Here is a 23,388-nt window from a genome sequence, read left to right on the forward strand (position 1 = left end):
GCCAGATACGCCCACACTGAGAATGGCCCGTTAGCTATCAGCTTTGGAATTTGAGTCTCCATGTAAATATGAAAAAAAAAAGGTATCCTAAAATTTCCTTTGACTAATATTCAAATTAGCATGCATTCTCTGAATACTTGGCATGACTGGAAGGAGGGCCAGAACTGAGGTACACAGCAGTGCAAAAACATTGAAATTCGCTGCAATTCAACTCTATGTACAAATAAATTTTAGTCCAGTGTTATAAAAGCTGCAAAATAAAATTAAGCAGTAAACCCATACATACATAGGAATGATGGACATCCGAGTTTACTGGGTCTCACTTACCTGGACAAATATGATGGCTTGTTGTGGATAATAAAGAGAGGCAGCTAATCCCATGAAACCAGGTGGATACACTAGCTTCTTTATTTTTGAACCTATTAAATATAAGTTTGTTGACACCATCAGATGATTTGCTATCCTTACCTTCCCAATCTGCCATCCTACAGTGACAGAGCATGTGCCTTATAATATCATATGCACCAAAAGAACCACCACATTTTCATAGCTTTAGTGACATACAATTCATACAACTCACCCATTTCAAGTGTCCAATTCAACAGCTTTTAGTGTAGTCACAGAGGTGTGCAACCATCACCACAATCAATTTTTGAACATTTTCATCACCCCTAAAAGAAACCTCACGTCCATTAGCCATCACCCCCCGAGGCCCTTTGACCTCGGCCCTACAGAACCACTAATCTACTTTCTATCTCTATGAATCTGTCTACTCTGGACAGTTCATATAAATGGAATTATATAATATGTGGTCCTTTGTCACTGGTTTCTTTCATTAGTACAACGTTTTCAAGAGAACCACCATTTCTAAGGGAGCAGAAAGGAAGACTGTTTTGAAAGAAAACCACACATTGTTCTATGGTTTACATTCTTTCACAGTAAACTGGCTTCCTATTTAAAGACTGAACATAAGCATTCCTCTCTTCTCCTTTCTAATGCTCCATAAACATAACAGTACAAGAATAAAATGCTGATAATAAATCCACAACCAAGAGAAAATGTGTGGAGGGGTCCACTGGTAGACAAGAAGTGTCAACCAATTATCAGAAAATGGAGAGTGAACAGAAGCAAGGAGACAGTCTTTAAGTCCTGAGGAGGGACTGCAGCACAGGACACAACAGAATGTCCCCAGCAGCCCAGAGATGCCAGCTACTGTAGAGGGTGGAGGGATCAACCAGGTATCAAGATTGGGGACAAATGCAGGCCTGTGCAGGGACCAGGTGATCCTCTCCTTCCTCCATACCATCTCAGGGCAAAAGTGCCTGTGGCCAGGCAGTCCTTCCAGGCAAAGTTTAAAAAGGGGGTGGGGTGTTTCTAAAGCAATGCCATGGATTTTCTGCTGAGAACCAAGATTGATGGTGTCTGGGCACATCCATGCCAGTGCCCGAAAGTACAGCCTTCCTCGTGCAGGCTGAGGGTAGGCACCTCCCCAAAAAGATCAGTTCCCTTTCAGGTCACTCTGTGGTACAGCCTGCCTGCCATCTATGCACAACAAATTCTTACTAGCACTTCAATTGCCTTGTTCTTAAACACGGATCACCTATCATTTGAGGAAAGCCTGCAACATAAAAGAGAAGATCAAGAAAATCAAGAAGGGAAAAAAAAACCTCATAGAAAACAACTTAAAAACAAGCTAAAACTGTTATCATCAAATAAATTCAAGAAACTACTACATTAAAGGAAAAAAGTTCTATGAAAAAGGACACTAAGAGAACAAGAAAGAGCTCTTAGAAATGACCAAAGGAAAAAATTCAAACGGAATACAATAAAATAATCAAGAAAATGTAAGAGACATACAGGGTCAGTTCAAACAGTTCAATCACAAATTAATATGAGTTCAGGAAGGAACGAGGATGAGAGTAAATTTTCAAAGAAATACAAGATGGGTGTCTTCCTGAGGGCTGCATGCTACCAAAATGCCCAACCATGAATGAAAAATCTGTATGTAGTCACAGTACAATGGAAGGCGAGAACACTGAAGATTAAGAGAAGATTCTCAAAGATTCCAGGGGAAAAAATATGAATCATTTCAGAAGGAACAATCCAGACTGGCTGCTGACTCTTACATCTGCAATGCTGGATGCTAGAAGACATGGTCTTCACAGGTTTGATGGAAAACAAACTCTACCCCCAACCAAACTAGCACTTGGTATGAGGGCATAAAGTCATTTTCAGACTTGCAAGAACTTGGAAAGTATACCTCCAACATGGGCTTTTTTGCAAGTGACTTAAACATGTAGTTAAACATGACAGAGCAAACCAGGAAGACAATATGGAACCTAGGAAAAGAGGGTCAAACCCAAGAGAGCACGGAGCCATGTCCCGAGACAACAACTGTGCTGAGTCTCAGTCCAGACTGAGAGAGGATATAGAGCCCCAGGAAAAGGGGAATTGACAGAATAGAGAGCAGGATGGAGGGCTAGGAGAAACCTGAGAATGAGGGTAAGAGAATTAGTACAGGGTGAAAACAGGAGAATACACTAGAAACGGACTTGAACCTAGAAACAGTCTCCACTGAGAGGCACAAGGTTTTTGACATGGGACATGTATGTACAGATGCTAGTGCAATCTATGTTACTAATACTCACAGTTAGGGTAACATAAGCACTGTTTGTTTGGTTTTAAACTTTAAACAAACAAATCCCTGAAGATGGAACTGGGATTACAGAGGAATACAAATGTTATCAATCTAGACTCCTAATAAATTAAAGTTTTTCTCCTCGTCCTGTTGCCTTGATTGAAGGGATGATTACTTGCCTGCTACACCCCTGGGATCCCACCTGTACAGTTTGAAGCTTTAAGTGCCTAGGCAGCTCACAAAGGTTAGGAAGAGGTAAAGGGCAGCAAACCACCACCCAGCCATTGTCACTTGTCTAGGGAAAGCTGACAAGCAGCAGCTCTTGGGCCTCCAGCTTCTTCTGGTTCATACAATGAGCTGGAGGCCCAGAACTTCAGGAAGGAATGTGATCCCCAGCCTCTGCCTCCATCTCCATGTCCATACCTCCCAAGAAGCCAGTGGTATGGGCTCTACCTACCAGCAATGCCAGAAGGGAACCACTGGCTGCCAGTGCTGGTGGGCAACAAACACCTGCCACCCTTGAGTGGCCTGGCTAGGCCCACTTCCTCTGAATGGTCATCCATTCCCCTCTCTTCCCAGAGAGGTGCCTCCTGTCAACACCACAGTTGTGGCCATCCTCATTAACTGAGGCAGACTAGCTTAGCAGATATGCTCAGGAAACCCTACCGTATGATCCACAATCCCTCTTTTGGGTATATACCCAAAGGAAATGAAAGCAGTACCTCTAAAAGATCCTCTGCACCCCCATGTTCATTGCAGAATTATTCACAGTGGCCAATACGTGGAAACAACGTAAGTGTCTGTCAGTGGATGAGTGGATAAAGACTGTAGTAGTTATATACAGTGGAATATTATTTAGCCTTAAAAAAGGAGACACTGCCACTTGCAACAACATGGGATGAACCTGGAGGACATATGTTAAGTGAACTAAGCAAGACAGAAAAAGGCAAACACTGCATGATCTGATATGCAGAATCTAAGAAAGTCAAATACATAGAAGCAGAGAGTAGAAGGGTGGTTAGTAGGAGTGGGGAGGGAGGTAGGGGAAATGGGAACATGTTGGTCAAAGGATACAAAGTTAGATTATATACGATGAACAAGTCTAGAGAGCTACTGCATGACATACTGACTACAGTTAATGATACTGAACCCTGGAAATGCACTGAAAGGAGATTTCAGGTGCTCTCAACACACACAAAAAAAGATAACTATGTGAAAAGATATGTTAATTAGCCTGACGGTAACAGTCATTTCACTGTGTGTGTGTGTGTAGGTATGTGTGTGTATGGGTATGTGTATCTCTCTCAAGACATCATGTTGTATACCTTAAATAATACAATTTTAAAAATAAAAATAAATAAAATGTTAGACTGGAAAAAAGAAAAAAAAACTTACCTTCTGAGGCCGTCTGCTGCTGCCATCATAGGGGACCATCTATGTAGAGAGGCATACAGACCACGCCAGCCACCCATAAACATACCTACCATCCCACTCATCTTGCTTAGTGAGCCCCTGACATTGTTCACTTCAGGCCCTTCTACCCCAGCGCCCACAGGAAAAGGCCTGTTGTCAAGTGTGTGTGCATGAGTGTGTATGCTTGTGTGTACTTTTTTGAAAAAGAATTAAAGTCTTAAATTATCTTAATACTACTGAGACCTCCCAGGATAAGGAAAGAGAGAAACAAAAAAGCAAATGAAAACAAAGGAACAGGACCAGCAGTAGTAGGTGTTCCTATGCTGCTGTTGTGCCCAGGAAAGTAGTTAAAAGAGAGCAATTTAAAGAAAAACTTTCTATTTTAGGAATTTTCATAAAGCCTGAATTTTACATTCACTGAAACTTCAAGTAGTCCATAAGAAATTCACCTCACTATAGTGAACTACTTTATAATCTTTTATTTCCTATATGTTTTGCAATCCAGCAGTCTTAATATGGTAATATTTTTAATCGGTATTTGTTAGCTTTTAATTTTAAAGTGTTTAAAAAATTTTTTATATTATCACTGATGGCCAAAGCTATAACACATGAAGAAATTAATAAAATGCCCATGAAAGCACTGTTCTACTTGGTGTGATTCACAGCCTGATCTTTTTTTTTTTTTTTTTGAGAAATGACTTACTTTTTTAAAAAACTTTTTATTAAGGTATGATGGATATACACTCTTATGAAGGTTTCACACGAAAAAACAATGTGGTTACTACATTTACCCATATTATCAAGTCCCCCCCCATACCCCAATGCAGTCACTGTCCATCGGTGCAGCAAGATGCCACAGATCCACTGTGTGCCTTCTCTGTGCTACACTGTTCTCCCCGTGATCCCCCACACCATGTGTACTAAACATAATACCCCTCAGTCCCCTTCTTCCTCCCACACCCCTCCCCTTTGGTAACCACTTGTTCATTCTTGGAGTCTCTGAGTCTGCTGCCATTTTGTTCCTTCAGTTTTGCTTCATTGACAGCCTGATCTTAATAGTGACACATTTAGAAACAGTTTCTGAGGTCTGGCAGACTTTGGTTAACAGAAGCTCACTCTTTCTGTACCAAAGAACAACAGTAATTTGCTCACGTAGATGTGCCTATGAAGGATAACTAACTTCTTTTTTTAACTGACAGTACACAATTTCTTTCATTTTATTGTTTTATATTTTCTATATATGCTTAAAATCAAATATATTGGAGAAAACCACCACATCAATTATATATTAAGAAAGCCATATTCAGGAACCCACTCACTATGAAAAGTGACAAATGAAAAGAAAGAACCAAATATACATCTTATCTCTCCCTGATATTATTAACTGTTAAGAAAAAAACCCACATAATTGCACCTACCTCTAGCCAGAAGGAGTCCAATAATGCCAGCAAAACCAATAACACCAAGTCTTGGAAAAAATCCAGGAGGTGCATTTTGGAGATATTCATAGCTGTCTATAATAGAATCAGACCGGGAAACAGTTCCATAAATTGCTCATTAAAAGCTAAACAAAAAAATCTTATTTATGACTACTATGTATAGTATCAAATGCTTTTCAAGGAATATATCCTTTGCTTTCTGATAACCTGAGTCTTTTCAAGACATTCATTTTATGTGATATACAAACATGATTTACTATTCACATAGCAAGTATCCAACTTTCAAACACTTTTGGTCTGACAACCTACTGACAATAAAGTAATGCTGGACTACCTTTATATTCCTGAAGGCAACGGATCTGAATCAACTACTCACAATAGGAGAAATACAAATACAGGGATCTCTTGCTATCTAAACTTGTTATCCAAACACAGAAACAGAATAGATTTAGATAAATCTTTGGATAGATCTGCTGCTGCTTGAAGCTTTCCTGTTTGTTTTCTGAAAATCAGGAATCAAATCCATTAGACTCAGGAAAAAATGTATCCTCTGCCATCTGAATTCATTACTTGAACTCAAGAACAGAATAAATTTGGACAATGAAGGAAACTTGCAGTGCAAGTACATGTGGGAAATAGTCACTGTTGATAGATAAACAAATAAATGCAACACGAGAACCTACCTGCCATGCCTGAACATGCCTTATGATCTCAATCCCATGATGCCTCCTCTCCTCTCCACTGAGCCAATCCCACCAAGTAAGAGCCAGCTTAAGTTCTAGCTCCTCAGAAAAGCCTTTCCTATACTCATCAGCTCACACTTCTCTTCCTCCTCTGAAGCCCATTATATTTATTCTCTGTACTATCATTTGGCACCTAATCCTGTGAATAATGAAAATTGTGTTTAATTATTCAAGGGTATATTTTATGTCTCCTCAAGGAGAACATATGCTCCTTAATGGTGGATGGCTTAGACTTCTATGTTATCTTCTCTCAGTGGTTAGAGTGGATGTTCATTCAACAGCCATTAAAAACACTGCTAGGAATTGATGGGACACCAAATGAATTAACAAATGGACTTTAGCTATGTCACGATTTAAAAAGCCTTCACATTTCTCTCCCAACCTCATCTTCAGCACTCTGCATCTGTTTCCAGTTGCTGGCATATGATACATTGAGGCACCCTCCAAGCCTTATCATACTATGCCCTCTGTGCAGAATACTGCCCGAGTCCCACCCCCACATTTTGATGTGGCTAATTCTGTTCCTTCAAGATTCATCTCAAATCCTTTCCTGACTACTCTCACATCCCCAGGGTCTATTACACTAGTCTCCTTCCTCTATGCCTTTGAGAGTGGTCTGTGACTGTCTCTGTATTTGCACTGGTATTGAATAACTTATTATATGCACCTCAGTGGTTCTGACCACTGTCTTAATCAGCCTCCATCTTCAATGCCTGCTAGGATGGTGACATAATAAATGTATGTGGAACTGAACTATTTAGAATACTCGGGAATTCTCTCCAGATACATGCCAGTTTTTCTTCTCCAGGGTTCTTGGGAAAATGTGGTGCTCATTTTAAATACGACTATAGGGCTTGTGTTGTTTGCACTAACTCCTGTCTAGTCTTTTACTTATTTTGCCTTTAACCTATCTTTAACTTTCTATATTCTTGTTTGGGTCATTTAAGACAATTTTCTACTTCTCTTAATTTCTGCTTTCCAACATGGTGTTTTCAATTCCAGACATGTACACAGAGCAGTTGACAGAAGGACACCCAGATGGCATTGGAGAGCTGAGCTGAAGTGGGTAAATTACACAGAAGTGGGAAAGATATGCTATAAAGCTGCACTGAAGCCAGAGCCCAGCTTCTGGTAACATGTCTTAGCTGTGATTGCTAGGAAATGGACTATGTTGGCACACAACAACACAACTCATAACGGAATGTTTCTTCTTAAAAACCTTGTAGTAACTACGAGTCCAAGAGAAGGAAAAAAAGATTTATGTTGCAAATAATGCCTACTGTTACGAATCAATGGGAAATGACAGTTGACATTGAAGAGACGGCCTCAGTCAACAGATACAGACAAAAGATCAGGAGTTCTTTAGTTTCCTCAGGTAAAAAAATGAAAGTAACAAACTATCCAACTGCAGGGTTGTTGAGGATTATACATAAATTAACATTTTAAAGCACTTAGACTAGTTTCTGGCACATAAGAAGCACCAAACATGTGTTTGTGAAATTAAGATGTTACTTATTAACATATATGAATAATTTAAAGAACTGGTAGGCTATTAATATGTCTGGCTTCAAGTGAAAAATTTATCTGGTAGTCTCAGGGGTATCAGCACATCAACACTCTGTGATGATCTTCACAAACAAATAAGCCAAGCTCAGGCTTAGTTTATTCTGTCATGGAAACACTTGTAAAAGCAAGAGTTTAGTTTGCCATGATGCACAATAAGGGGAATGGAATATGATCAATGACTATTAATTTACTGGTTTCTGACAGAGATTAGACTGTGAACCCAGTTTATGAGTATATGTGATAAGTGGATGTGAAAAAGAGTCAAGGATGATAAAAAACCAAGTGAAAAAATGTAAGAACATTACTAATTATGCAAGAAAGCCTTTCTAGGCACACCAGTCCAATTCCTTCCTGCCCCTAAACTTTTATAACATGTATTAATAGCCACGCAAATGTGCTATCCTGGTTCTGAAAACCTATTGATGAATTAGTGTGGGTTAGTGTGAGTTACGGACACTGTACCTGGAAAGAGATTTAAAGGTAAAAAATCCAGTGTATCTGCAGTTGCTAGCCATTGTAATGATCTTGAATAGGCTTACTTGAGTATTTGGGGACACTAGTCCTCTGAAATCTGATGAAAACAGTAGATCCGCTTTCCAGAAAAATCCACACAGCTCTAAAATTCTGCATACAGTTTTAAAGAATTCACAGATCTCCTGGAGCCCATCCATGGAATTCCAGTTAAAGAGTCCAATGTTAATGAAGAAACTGATTATGCCCAGTTAAAAATCAACTTACCCAACCCCCACTGAACCACACTCTGCATCTGGGGCTTAGATTGGGAGTACATTTCCTAAAAAGATGAAAAGAAAATGAATGAGTAGGATTCACTGATGAGAAAGTAACTATATATTTGTCTTTACTGAATAAATTATCATGTTAATAACACTTTTTGAACAAAGGGATATACTATCTGTTTTTTTGTGTTCTTTTCTTCTTTTGTAATTTCCCCTTCACCACAAATTCCTCAGCAGAACAGCTTATTATTGCCACAGGAAGCAAAGATTTCAAGTAGAGTGATTTCAACAATCCAGCCTTTTCATTTTCTATTAAAATTGAAGAGAATGGACAAAAATCAATCCCCTTAATAAAGTGGCAATCCTTTCCCTGTAAGATTAAATCTGTCTTTCACAGAAGTCTATTTCCTGATTTGCCATGATTTTAGAGCTTATTGCTAAAAACTGCCCATCTGAAGCAGGAATGACCAGCTTTAATAGGGCAAAGGAGTCTATATCCCAGTTTGGAGAGATACCTTAATCCTGAAGCAAATGAAGTATTAACATTCTCTTAATAATAACAACCATACAGTGGCTTTGTACATGACGTCCTAAAGAAAGCAAGGGACTAGCTAGAAGGTACTCACCTTCAAGAAGTCTACAGTGAAGATGGCAAAAGAGATAATGCAAGTTGCCACACAGAAAAGGATTTGGTTTATTTATTCAGTTCAAGTAGCAAAAAATTATCATAGTACTGTTAAATGGCCTTAAATAATAAATGCTAAATTTGGGGGAGGACATAAAGAACATAAAAAAACTGAATATTGCTTCATTAAAATTCATTATTGTCCTTTCGCTCCCCATAAATAAAAACTACAGATCAAAGTCTAGAGTGACTGCCCACTTCTTTGCTAGCATAATCTGTTTTCCTATGAAGAAAAATTAAATTAGTTCTTGAACAAAAGGGCCAGAAATTGTTCGCCTGAAAAAGGAGCCAGGAATTAGAAATATTTCTACTTATGAGGACTTCATTCTATAGGAAAATCAAGCCACTGTAATCACAAAAAAAGCTTTTTTATTTAGAAGTAGTACAATTAATGTTGATAACTATTCTATCACCAAGAAAGGTTATTTTACTGCACTGAGCATCATATGCAGATGAAAAGGTAGAAAACGAAAAGCAACCTTAAGATGGAAGGTGAAGAGACAAAGTACTTTTATAACTGAGGGAGAGAAAGAGAGAGAGAGGAGTAACAGTCATGCCTACATGATACAAAAATACTTGCACAAATTTGCTGATCTTATCTTGACCACCAGCAGATGGTTTACAAATCTTCTAGAACAAGAGAATAAAGTCTTAAGTGTTTTCCAACACATTATGTAAAAGTCTTTAGGTATTTCATAACTCAGTAATATGGTTATGTATTACTGAGTTAGGTATAATGGCTTAATTTATATTGTTGATGGAATCTATGTTTACTATTTTCTTTCTAAATTGGTAAACAAAAGTTTAGCACTGGCACAGACAATGGAAATTAAAACTTTTAAAACAAGTTCTCGATGAAAATTGAGTTTATAAATCTCAAGCAAAGTAAATCGAGACCATGTCACACACCTCTACATACTTTTTACTAGTTTGTCATTGGTTTTCACAATGCAGAGAACTAACCACTATCTGATCACAGTGAGCTACCAGGGATCCCGTCATCAGTTTCCAAAATCAAGATCAAGTACAGCAAATATATGTATCAAAGCCCATGAGAGCATTCTGTAGATCGTAAACTTCAGTTTTGGACTAACCATCTCAGAAATGCTTTCATGAACATAATGACAAATGCCTAATCTACAACCTCAGCAGTGATGGAAGCCATTCTGTATGCAGTTCTTTGACCACTGGGACAAATAATTCAGTACTCACATATGCAATCGACCCTCTTTTAGTTATCTGCCTCCCTATTATAACATCCAAAGTGCTCTATGACCATTTCTGTTTAAAGTGGTACTTCTATAGAATCTCTGGGGTGAGAAAAATTTCCCAATTTTGATAATAAATGTTTATATTATATCTTTTTCTTTTTACAAGAGTTCCAGCCCCATGTCTTCCTCTGGTAGACAGTAATGCTGTCATAGCTATCACCAGCAAGATAGTTAACAGCCCTCCTCTGTCAAGTCAAGGTGGCAACCACTGCCTGGTGAGAGGGAAATCTGCTCTGTAACTATGGCAACAGCCACCACCAGGAAGCTAGGGCTCTCCGCTTCCCCCCCCTCCCCAGATAGCACTGATGAACACTGGTAAGTTGGGACCCTTGATTGTGCCTTTTTCTGAAACCATGCAGCCAATAAAGACTTTGCACTAGTAACTCTAAACTGAAATGCATCCATCCATTTTCAGAACGGCTGTACCTGACACCAACTTGTGTATGGCTCACAGTGATGTCGGAGATGTGAGATGCTTTCTTCAAGTTGGGTCCTTGGCTCCTCCACATATTTAGATTGACCCTCAGGAACAGAGTAGAGTGAAAGCTGCGTACATCAAAAAACAAGACAAAAAGAGTATACAGTGATGAGATAACATAATCAACTATCAAATTGGTAAGCATCATATTTCTAATAATTCATGAAACTGCAGTGATTTGCATGGTTACGTGCACCCTGAGCCTTGTTTCAGAGAATCTTTACACCTTACTTATGCCCATAATCAATGAGGACAAGGCCAAGCAGGCAGGCCTATGAGGTGTCCTACCCTCCTCCCACCCTACTAGTAGCAGACAAAGCAGCCCCCCTTTATTCATTTTATACACTAGTATTTGGTATTCCACCATAGATTTAGTTTGGAAAAAGGATTCTATTACTCTAAAGGGTAGGTTAAAAAAAATAAAGCTTGAGGGTAACTGCAGAGCACTTTACTTAGTTCAAAAGATCAGTCTGGTGCTAACCAAAGCAGGAGAGGCAGCAGCTTTGCTCCCCACCCAGAGAAGGAACTTTTCGCAGCCACCACTGGCTGCCTTCTTCACCCTAAAAAATACCACTGCCCCAAGGCCTGAGAAGAAGAGAAAATAAAGGACAAAAGACTAATTAGCTCTATGTAAACACCATTCAAGTAACTCTGCCCATGACTGAAGGCATCTTTATCTTTATGTCACTTCACTTTAAGTCAACTGAAACCCAATATCCAAAATAATCAGTGGGAAGTACAGACACAAAAGAATGTAAACAATGGAGAGTAGATTTCTTGTTTTATCTATTTAATATTTATTAAGCATCTACTTAGGAACCTCTAATCCAGCCAAGAAGCAGAATTAGTTTTTAATCTCTTAGACTAGGTCTTTAATCTCTTAAGGTAAAATATGAATGTTTTCTTGGCTTGATAGCCAGTCTAGAATCTCTAGAATCAGGCAGATCACTTGGAAGCAAGTTGTACTTATAGTCTACTGGGACACATCAGATTCCCCACCAAAAATCGAGGAAATATTCCTTACTTGTGCCCTTAGCTAAGTACCACTAACAAACGTTTATCTGTTGAAAAAGCCATAGTTTAGTAGCTTCCCATGAGGAAAAACAAACTATAAGGAAATACATTGCCTCCTTTTAAATATTTTCTAAACTGTAATGTTTTCCTGATATTCTGTTTGTATGCTTCTTATAGTAGCTAAACCAGACATTCAAAGTACATCACAACATGAACAACGCGTTACCTCATTAACTTTCACGGAAGTTTTGTGAGGTGAGTCCTTTTTCGACGATGCATAGACTTTGAATGTGAGCAGACTCCAGCTGGCTGGCCCCACAGACCTCTGAATTACCTGAAACACAGAAGCAATCTTAAGCCTCCTTTCAATGCTACAAACTGAATGTGCATAGTATAAGCACATTCCTGTTCTCAGCCACTCCTGCCTGGAAAGGCTTATTGCGCTTTATGAGAAATAAATGTATTCCTGAAGTTCTGTGGGAGTCAATGCCTAAAAAGTATGTTCTCATGGACTTACAATTTCAGGTCGCCTTCATCTTAATTTCCAAAAGACAGGAGTTCCTAAGTTTTTTTACTTAACTTTTCAAAGAAAAGACACACACACAAATGCACATACTAGGAGTAAGTGAGAAAATGCTACGAAATGAATTTAAAAGTACAAAATAGTCCTTATCTCTTTCTCCCTCTCACATACACATAGCCCTCACCAACAACAGCAAGGGAAGGAGTTTTTAGTGATCTCACTTAGTGATTCAATGAACAGAGTGAAGATTATTTCTATAAATCTAACAATCAAACTTTCAGAAATTCTCCCTTTTCATCCCCACCCAGAGCTGGTCTCCCCCACCTCAGTTCCCAAACTCAGACTTTTCCTGTGCCTTACTCTCCCCGACTGGGTCACTCATGCCCATAGCTTCAACATGAAGCCAGTGGCTCCCAAATATGTGGCTCCAGCCCAGAGCTTCCTCCTGACCTCCCAACTCACTTATTCTATTACTTCTAGACATTTCCACTTGGATTGCTACACAAGATCCCCAGACCAAGCATGTCCAAAACCAACCCATCAGGATCTATGCTTCCAAGTCCACATTAGGCCTGATGGGTGGATGTGTGCTGTGGTATCAAGTCAGGACACTTTTTTTTCAGTAATAACCCCTGACATTTACACAGCATGTGACCACCTAGCATCTTTCTCCCAGACCTGTCCATCTTCCACTACTTCCTCTCTCAGGAATGGTGCCAACCATCCAACTAAACAACTTGATCAGAAAGTCTGAGGTCACCTTCACCACCACCAGTCCTCAGGTCATTGAGTCTTGTTAATTCCGCTTGTTAAATTATCTCCATTCACTTTCTCCTCTCTATCCCCTTCTGCACAATCTTCCCTTGGGCCCTCATTTCTTTCTTGGATTGTTTTATCAGCATTTTACTGCCCACCTGGTCTTTTGATGGTTGGAACCACCACACCACAAAAGAAGGATCTTTCTAAACTGCAAACCTGATTATCTTCTCTCCTTATTTGCATTCCTTTGGTATTTACTACCTAGGACTTTTAAGTGAGCCAAAAAAGGCCCATTATGATCAGACCCCAGTCACCTCCTCTAACCTCATCTTTCTGTCACTCTGCCTTCTCTCACAGAACTTGAACTTCCTATATTTTTCCCATGCTTTTATCCAGCTTCATTCATTTACACATGCTAATTGCTCTGCCTCAAACATCTGCACAGCTGCTAACAGCAGGAAATTCGTTGCTTTTCTTATTTATCCATTTATTTATGTCTACCAAGTTCTCCCTACCAGATTGGAAGCCCTTTCAATATGGGGCCATGTATTACTCTGTATTCTTACTGTCCATGACTGCCTAGAACATAAGAAATGCTCAATAACTGTTTTTTTGCCTGCATGAATGGATGGAAGAGAGGCAAAAAATAAATGAGTGGTTGACTTGTTTTAACTACTTAGGTATGTTTTGGCATCATGGAAGTCATATGACTAAGATTTGCAGTGCCTGTAATGTGAAAGACTGGATATTCTGTAATACTCACAAAACATATAATGCTAGATAAAACATAACAAAATGTCTGTTGAAATGCATGCCTGGAGTCACATAAAAAAAAGGAAATTCCCGTATTTGAAAAAGAAATAAAGAGCTAGAAGCTGTGTGTGTCTGTGTGTATGTAAAAAGAGTGGTTATACTTTGGCTTAAACACAATTAACACATCCTGCAGTAGTAAGTGTTCATCTTGAAAGGCCTTAATTTCAAGGCAGTATTGCTACAGAATTCTTTCGTCTCCACGGTAAAGATTGGCCAGCTACGCTGATTCTACAGTGTGGTCCCTCTCTGCACTACATGCAAGGGCCTACTAGGCTGTTGGTATCTAGAGGTGCCAACTCAGTGCTCTCTGCCCTCTGGGTCGATCCATAACTTACTGACAACACCATATGAACTGGGGACTTTCCACTGAGACAGTTGGCCCTCACCCAGACTTTTGTTTCAGATTACCTCCTTATGGGCAGCAGAATAGTGCCCTCCCACATCCAGCCTGGGGCCTCTAAGCATTTGGGGTGCTTTGGGTAAAACTGTAATATCTCCAGAATCTCCCACCTGGCTTTAGTACATCTGCATATCAATAGGTATTTCAAGGGGTGGGGAGAAGTGTCCATCTACATATCAATAGGTAATTATAGGGGCAAGGGAGGTCTATCAAGACAGGAGAGGTTGGGTGGAGATCTCTTCTGCTGCAGCCAGGTCAAGAGAGGAAAGACTGGATGCCTGCTTGTAAGAAATAAAAGGGTTTCTTAATTTTATTTCTCCCTTTGACTAATTTCGGTTTTAGAGATATTTTGCCCCGGGATTTTTCCTCCGGAGTTACAGGTACATATTGTCCCCTATCTTTATCCCCATCTGATATAATGCCTTATGTTGACCTTTTTAATTCTCAATTCCTACTTTCAATCCTTAATCCTGTCTACTTTTCACGTATTTCATTTTTCATCTCATAGCCTTCTATTGTTTTAATTCAGATTTACACTTTTATGTTAATGACTGTTCTCACTTAACTTTCATCTTTTACTTTGTCTCAACTCGCTTACTTTTGAAATTAAACATTTTATTGGATTCTTGATTTCTACTTCATTTATTTTTCCATCTTATCCATTTTTCTAGCTTTCATATTATGCTAAGCCTGCTTCTTTACTGTCCAAGTTGTTTTCTTCTTCCTCTTCTCCCCCCAGCACACCCTCACTCCCACCCCAGCATGAACTGTGGCCACAGAAGTGCTAGTGAGCAAGGAAGTCCTCTTCTGCGGTTGCCCTTTCAGCTTCCTGCAGACTCTCAACTACTAAATAAAACAAGAAAAAACAAATCTCATCCTAGGAGATTTGTGAGATCCACAGATTAACTAACACTCCCTAGGGCCACAGTTCTCTGCACTGAGAGCACATGGTTTACTTCAGGGTTTCTCAACCCCAGATGCCAGTGGAAACCCCTCCCAGTCATGAGTCAACCCCTCCCAGTCTCCAGACACTGCCAGAAGTCTCCTGGGAGGCATCCCTACAACACTGAGAAGCACTGATTTACTTCAATAAATTTTACTTTCTGATGTCTCTCACCATCTAGACTTTTAATAAAAAGTGTTTTAAAATCCATGGCCCCAAACCCAATATACAGTGATAGAAATCAGAACAGTCAATATCTGGGGGAGGTGTGTGAAAGCAGGGAGGGAATGGACTTACTGAGAAGGGGTACAAGGGAACTTTCTGGGGTGGTAGAAATGATTGATACCTTGATTGGGGTGGGTTACAGAAGATGTATATATTTGTCAAAACTCAAATTGTAAGACCTGTACAACTTAAAAATCTGTGCATCTCACTGTACGTATACTGTATCTAAACAAAATCATGCACACCTAAATCGTGTCAAGTTAATGCCAAAATATGGATGAGACTGCAGGCCAAGGGTGACTACTAGGAAACAGTGAGCCACACACCCGACCACGGTAAGAAACTAGGTGGTATTGATCTGTGTGATGGAAACCCACAGGAGGAACCTCAGTTAAAGGTGCACAGGCAGACAAGCCTGGTACTGATGCACTGCCCAACATCTTGTGGGGTTCACTTTTCTTTCTGCATCAAAGGGTCTGTTCTTGTTGAGAAACCATCCCTTCTACCTCAGTCAGACCAGATGTTATCACAGATGGAGATTCTGGACACTGGGCCCCTGCTGGGTGGCCAGCCTAATCTATAATAGTGCATGCTAAGTATTCAGGCCAACCCATTCAATATCAGAATTTAAGAAGGGAAAGGCTATTAAAGAGGGCAGAGATCACCCCAGGAAGTGAGAGAGCAAGAGTGGGTGAAGAAGAACCTTCTTCAATCCTTCATCTCCCCAAGGAAGAAAAAGAACACTAATCTGGAAGTTGGAGGTCTTGAAGAAAAATTGAAGCAACTTCCAGTATCTGGGTCATAATCACTAAAGCTCTGACTGTGTTGTTTCAGAGCTGGTCTATCCTTTGGAATACACCCTTCAGTTACTAGATGCCACTCCTGGAATTCAGCCAGTGAGGGGTCTCAAACTTAAGGACCCCTGTACTTGTCTGAGGTTTTTGAATACAGACCCATAGTCACAGGGAGAACTAAAATTTGGCTCAGACAAAGGTGAGCTGGTGACCCTTAGCTTTGCAAACTTCAGGGGGAGTGTCATTGAGTTCCCTGGCTCATGTGGCCAAACCTTTCTTTCTATTTCTCTAGCAAGATATCTTAAAACTCCCCCTCCTAGACCTCTGGACTCTCTTTGTCTTTCAATGGAAACTGAGGGGCAGTATTTGCGGTTGGTTGGATGGGGCCCTAACAGAAAGGGTTGTAAAAGGATAGCCGCCATTGTCTTAAGGGCTTTTGCTTCTTACTCTCCACTGAAACTCATCAAGGACTGCTGAGAACAAATCTGGCTAGGTAAGCAGAGTCACAATATGACATAACAATTAGAAGAGGTCAACCAGAATTTTATTTGAAAAAGCAAATATTTATTGTATACCTACTCTGTGTCAAGCACAGTGCTAAACAGGACATAACACTTAAGCAGACATGGCCCCTGCCCTTACAGAGTTTCCAGGAAGCTTGTGAGTTTACTCAAAAAGACTCGCGATACAATTAAAAAATAAAAAGACTCAGGCACAAGACTGAGTTTAGCCTTCAGCTCCAGCAGCAAGGGCACATTCTTGGACAGTTAACCAAGATAGGAATCTGCTGCGGTCACGCACACTTAGATCATAATTGGTATGCAGAAGGCTAAACTGTCCTTGTTTTGTAAATAAAAGTGCACTGCCTAGAACTCTAGCTCCAGGACCACTTTCTGATCATCTCCCAATAAAACTGCTTGAAAGACAAGCAAAAACCTCAAGCTAAATAAGCTACCCTCAGAATTATCCACTATCATGAATAGTGGAGCTCAAACTCCTGAAAACTTGCTTTCTTTTTCAACTTTAAGGAGGACCCATAGTATAGCTTTCTTTTTCAACTTTAAGGAGGATTCATTTTTAACAAGAGTGCCCCTTTATTTTCCCACCATTACAGATCAGTTATCTTCTTAGACCTTCCATTTAAAATATACACCAGTTTCCTTTTCAGTGTAATGTGTGCGAGCCTTGCTTTGCAGGCCTGTGAACACAAGAGGTTTCAGATTTACCTGGGGAGATTTTTTAGAAGCAGATTCCAATGCTTTACCCCAGAAATGTCTGATTTAGTAAACCTAAGAGGGACCTAAGAATCTATTCCCATGATCAGCCAAGTTTAGAAAACCACTATTCCACAAGTAGATGCCTGGGGAACAATTACTCAACTCTAGTTTGTAAAAACACTCAAACATACTTATTTTAAAAACATTTCAAAGAATGAAATGAAAATCGATGAAATGAAAATACTTTGATAAAAAGAAATTCATCCTAAACAAAGAAAGAAACAGTGACTGGCCACCCACTAAAGAAGTTATGGGATTTATTTACATTCAAGAAAACCTTTCCCATCTCAAACACAACACAACCAATACCCTCCACCCAAATTCCCTTTCTAACTACCACCCTATTCTTCTATTTACCTCCACAGACAAGTATATTTTAAAAATAGACTACAGTATGGAAGGTAAAATAGTGGATACCCCTGGCAAGCTGGGGAGAGAGTAGAAGGGCCAGGAGGGCTTCTAGAATGCTGGATACACTGGTATGGTCACTTTGCAAGAATTCACTTTGACCTGTGGGCTTTTCTGTGTATTGTATTTCAACACAGCATTAGAAAGACAAACTATGTTTGCTTTCTCTACTTTATTCTTCCCTCCCTTCACTACTCAAGGTACCTAAAATTGTTCTTCCCAAGGCTCCCAATGGCTCCCAATTACTAAAGTCCAGTAGACATCTGGCTTCTCAGTTGCACCCTAAAACTGGTGACAATGCCACCATCTTCAAACTCTTTCTTCCTTTGGTTTCTGATATTCTACTCTAGCTCCTTTCTACAAGGGCACACTTTACTGGAGGGCAGGCTTTCGCTCACCTTCTCTTCCCCTGGCCAGCTCTGCAAGGTTGATGAGTCAGAGTAGTTCTTTAACCCTTTAGCCTCAGACTCCAAAGCAATTCCATGTAAATCGAAGTCTTTAACTCCTGCCCCATGCTTTTGATGCCCAAATCAGTATTCCTGACATTGCCCCACCTGCCTCCTAAGCCTCAGGTTTCTATGTCTAACTCTCCATGGACAGCTTCACCAGGTTTTTCAATTGCTACCTCGTAATGAATTACCTTTCTCCAAAAACCTGTTTTTCTGAGTTTGGTACCTCACTTAAATGGACCTACAAGCCACACACAGTCAAAGGACATCAAAGCAACTCTTAAGTGAAACAATGTAAACAGACTTCAAAGACAGTAGGATGTGGTCTCTGCCTCCACACTAATAAAGTAGATGAATGATAACAGCACCTGTGATAAGAGTGCTAACAGACAAGGGACAAGAATAACACAGAAAAGGGAACAACGTTCCACAATAGGGAATTCTGGGCAATAACTGCAGAGAAAAGACAGAATTAGTAGAGTTTCTTCCTTCCTCCCTTTTTTTTTTTTAAGCAAAGTCACCTAACGGACTGATGTTAAGACTCAGTGTCACTAGGAACAGCCTCTATAAGAGCAGGGACAAAATAAACCAAAGATTTTGAACATGAGAATGATTCCTGACATCACAATCTTTTTCAGCTATGCCCATATGCAGATAGGATCTCTACAGGGAGCAAAGAGAGGCAACAATAAACCATGGCTGCTATTTTAATATCAAAGCCATTCTCAATCAAGAAATTCCCTTTTAATATCAAGGTCAGATGGGGGTATGATGATAATCTACTCAAAATGATTTGGTATCAAAAACTGCATCAATGTAATGTTTTAATTTTTGCATTTAAGCTATCACATATCTTAGCTGTCATATAACCTGTACACTAAAATGTGCAGCTGTTTCCAAAGTTATTGCATAAGATCATTTTTATATCTATCATTACAGAAAATAAATGCATTTGGGGACATTTAAAAAGTAAATGCCATTTTAAATTGGATATTCCCCTAAATACAGAAAATGAGACACAATTATGTATTTCTTTCCCCAAATGTTACAATGGTTCTTTCATCTTCTGTCAACCTTTTCTGTAACAATTTCTATCTGAAGGCATTTATAAAGAGGTAAAAATCTAAAATAGATTTTTTTTAAAAAAACATCTGTGAAAACTGACAATACTTTGAGGTTAATCTTGTTCTAAAAAAAAGAACATAAAACAAGAAAATAAACTATGTGAAAGAATTTAGGGTGAAACAAAATGATGAAAACAATCAACAATTAATCAGGCCACATTGCTGCTTTTAGTAACGTGTCATAAACTTAATTACAAACAAAGAGAAACATCAAAGAATATGCCCTTCTCACACAATGAGCATTCAATTCAGTACCTACATTTTACACATTAATGCTTTCTAATCTGGAGGGCCACAGACCCAACTGGTAACAGAGGCTTTCTCTGAGAAGCGGTTAGAGGGAAGCAGAAAATGAAAGCATGATCGTTATCTTAATTGCATTGTTTTGACTTTTTACAAGGAAAAGTTACTCAGTATTACTTACAGAATTTTTAAAAATAGTTATTTTCTCACCTCACACTTGTTAGGATGGTCACTATCAAAAGAAGAGAAAACAACAAGTTAAAACTAGAACTATCGAATGTTCCAGCAATCCCACTTCTGGGTATATATCTAACAGTACTGAATGCAGGGTCTCAAGAATATATTTGCACACACACGTTCACAGCAGCATAAATCACAATAGCCAAAAGGTGGAAACAACCCAAATGTCCAAGGACAGATGAATGGATAAACAAAAGGTAGTATATGCATACAACAGATTATTAGAGTCTCAAGGACATTATGCTAAGTGAAATAAGCCAGTCACAAAAGAGAAATACTGTATGATTTCATTTATATGCAGTATCTGAAGTAGTCAGTCATAGAAACAGGAAGTAGAATGGTGGTTACCAAGGGTAGATAAGATGAGGAAATGGGGATTTATTGTTTAATGGGTATAGAGTTTCAGTTTTGCAAGATTAAAAAGTTCTGAAGATCTTTTCCACACCAATATGAATATACTCAACACTACTGAACTGTACACTTAAAAATGGTTAAGATGGTAAATTTTGTTATGTGTTTTTTTAGCCACAATAAAAAAAATGGTGCTAAAAAAAACTGGTTAATGGATTACTGTCTAATTCCACACACAAAAGTAAACTCAAAATGGATCAAAGACCTGAATGTAAGTCATGAAACCATAAAACTCTTAGAAGAAAACATAGGCAAAACTCTCTTAAATATAAACATGAACAACTTTTTCATGAAGGTATCTCCTTGGGCTAGGGAAACAAAAGCAAAAATGAACAAGTGGAACTATATCAAACTAAAAAGCTTCTGTAAAGCAAAGACAGCATCAGTAGAACAAAAAGGCATCCAACAGTATGGGAGAATATATTAAAAAATGACATATCCAATAAGGGGTTGATATCCAAAATATATAAAGAGTTCATGCACCTCAACAAACAAAAAGCAAATAATCCAATTAAAAAATGGGCAGAGAATTTGAACAGACACTTCTCCAAAGAAGAAATTCAGATGGCCAACAGGCACATGAAAAGATGCTCCACATCACTAATCATCAGAGAAATGCAAATAAAAACCACAATGAGATATCACCTCACACCAGTTAGGATGGACAACATCCAAAAGACAAACAACAACAAATGCTGGCAAGGATGTGGAGAAATGGGAACCCTCCTACACTGCTGGTGGGAATGTAAATTAGTTCGACCATTGTGGAAAGCAGTATGGAGGTTCCTCAAAAAAAACTAAAAATAGAAATACCATTTGATGCAGGAATTCCACTCCTAGGAATTTACCCTAAGAATGAAGGATCCCAGATGCAAAAAGACATATGCACCCCTATGTTTATCACTGCACTATTTACAATAGCCAAGAAATGAAAGCAACCTAAGTGTCCATCAGCAGATGAATGGATAAAGAAGATGTGGTACATATACACAATTGAGTATTATTCAGCCATAAGAAGAAAACAAATCCTACCATTTGCTACAACATGGATGGAGCTAGAGGGTATTATGCTCAGTGAAAGCCAGGCAGAGAAAGACAAGTACCAAATGATTTCACTCATCTTTGGAGTATAAGAACAAAGCAAAAACTGAAGGAACAAAACAGCAGCAGAATCACAGAACCCAAGAACGGACTAACAGTTACCAAAGGGAAAGGGACTAGGGAGGATGGGTGGGAAGGGAGGGATAAGGGGATTAAGGGGCAATATGACTAGCACACATAATGTAGGGGGGGCCATGGGGAAGGCAGTATAGCACAGAGAATACAAGTAGTGGCTCTATGGCATCTTACTATGCTGATGGACAGCCACTGTAATGAGGTATGTGGTGGGGACTTGATAATGGGGTAATCTAGTAACCACAATGTTGCTCATGTGATTGTATATTAATGATATCATAATTTTTAAAACTGGTTAAGATAAAAAAAGTTATAAAACAAAAAAATCAACACAGCCAGCAAAAAAAGTTAAAAGTATGCCTTCTCAAAAAAAAGTATTTTCTCTCCAAAGTAGTAAACTTAACAGATCATATCCTGAATCAGAATTTATTCCAACTATTTGCATAACAAATTAATAAAGGAAATTTACTTTCAGTATATGATCATATTATGGCTTCCATTTCTAAATATCTTCAGATTTAATTTTAAGCCTGTAAGAAAGTCAATCTTATTTGAAATAAAAGTTAGAAAAACATATTAGATGTACAACAATACTTCAATAAAAAGAAAAGTGTATTAAAAATGGCATTTGTTTAAAAAGGGGGGATTTTTTAAAATGTCAAACTGAGAGTCTAAGAAGTATGCCTAGACAAATAGTGAATCTGTGGCATCTTACTACACTGATGGACAGTGTTTGCATTGGGGTATGAGTGGGGACTTGAGAATATGGGTAAATGTAGTAACCACATTGTTTTTTCATGTGAAACCTTCATAAGAGTGTATATCAATAATACCTTAACAAAACAGCAGCAGACTCACAGAACCCAAGAATGGACTAAGAGTTACCAAAGGGAAAGGGACTGGGGAGGATGGGTGGGAAGGGAGGGACAAGGGGGGAAAAGGGGCATTACGATTAGCACACATAATGTAGAGGGGGGGCACGGGAGGGCTGTACAACTCAGAGAAGACAAGTAGTGATTCTATAGCATCCTACTATGCTGATGGACAGTCACTGTAATGGGGTATGTGGGGGGGACTTGATGATGGGGGGAGTCTAGTAAACATAATGTTGCTCATGTAATTGTAGATTAATGATACCAAAATAAAAATAATAATAATAAATAAAAATACCTTAATATAAATAAATAAATAATAAATAATAATTGAAAATTAAAAAAAGAAAGAAGTATGCCTAGAAACGAGTCTGAAAAGATGTTGACAGTAGCTATTTATAGGTGTTGGGATTCAGGTTGATTCTTTAGTATTATCTGTATTTCCTTAAGTCTTTACAATGAATATTCATTTGTTTTGTAACACAGAAACAGCAAAAATGGCTGACTCCTGAAGGTATGCTAAAGAATTTGCTACAAATTACAAAACTAACTCCAAATGAAGAGAGGCAAAAATGTGTTGATCAATGATGATTTCTGGAATAAATATATTGAGCAGTGACAGCATGTTTGGAAGAAATATACTGACAGGATAATTAAATTTGTCCTCTCAAAATGAGTGCTCTGATGGACACTCTGATGAATATATAAATTTGGAGTACTAATAGAATCCACGATCATTTCAAACTG

At 38.8% G+C, this 23,388-nt stretch overlaps 1 protein-coding gene across 4 annotated transcripts in view; it reads right to left on the reverse strand.

Moving 5' to 3' along the window:
* The window catches only part of APOO (apolipoprotein O), a 52,812-nt gene that overhangs the window by 20,009 nt on the left and 9,415 nt on the right, over positions 1–23,388 (reverse strand). For all 4 annotated transcript variants that reach the window (XM_036912809.2, XM_057495226.1, XM_057495228.1 and 1 more), the window contains exons 2-6: positions 12,211–12,318; positions 10,919–11,038; positions 8,538–8,592; positions 5,470–5,565; positions 328–419 (exon numbers count right to left, since the gene is read on the reverse strand). In XM_036912809.2, the coding sequence (XP_036768704.1) occupies positions 328–419; positions 5,470–5,565; positions 8,538–8,592; positions 10,919–11,038; positions 12,211–12,318 (471 nt within the window). The remainder of the gene's footprint in view (positions 1–327; positions 420–5,469; positions 5,566–8,537; positions 8,593–10,918; positions 11,039–12,210; positions 12,319–23,388) is intronic.

Source organism: Manis pentadactyla, chromosome X, assembly GCF_030020395.1.
Source record: "Manis pentadactyla isolate mManPen7 chromosome X, mManPen7.hap1, whole genome shotgun sequence".
In the NCBI taxonomy this organism is placed as follows: Eukaryota; Metazoa; Chordata; class Mammalia; order Pholidota; family Manidae; genus Manis; species Manis pentadactyla.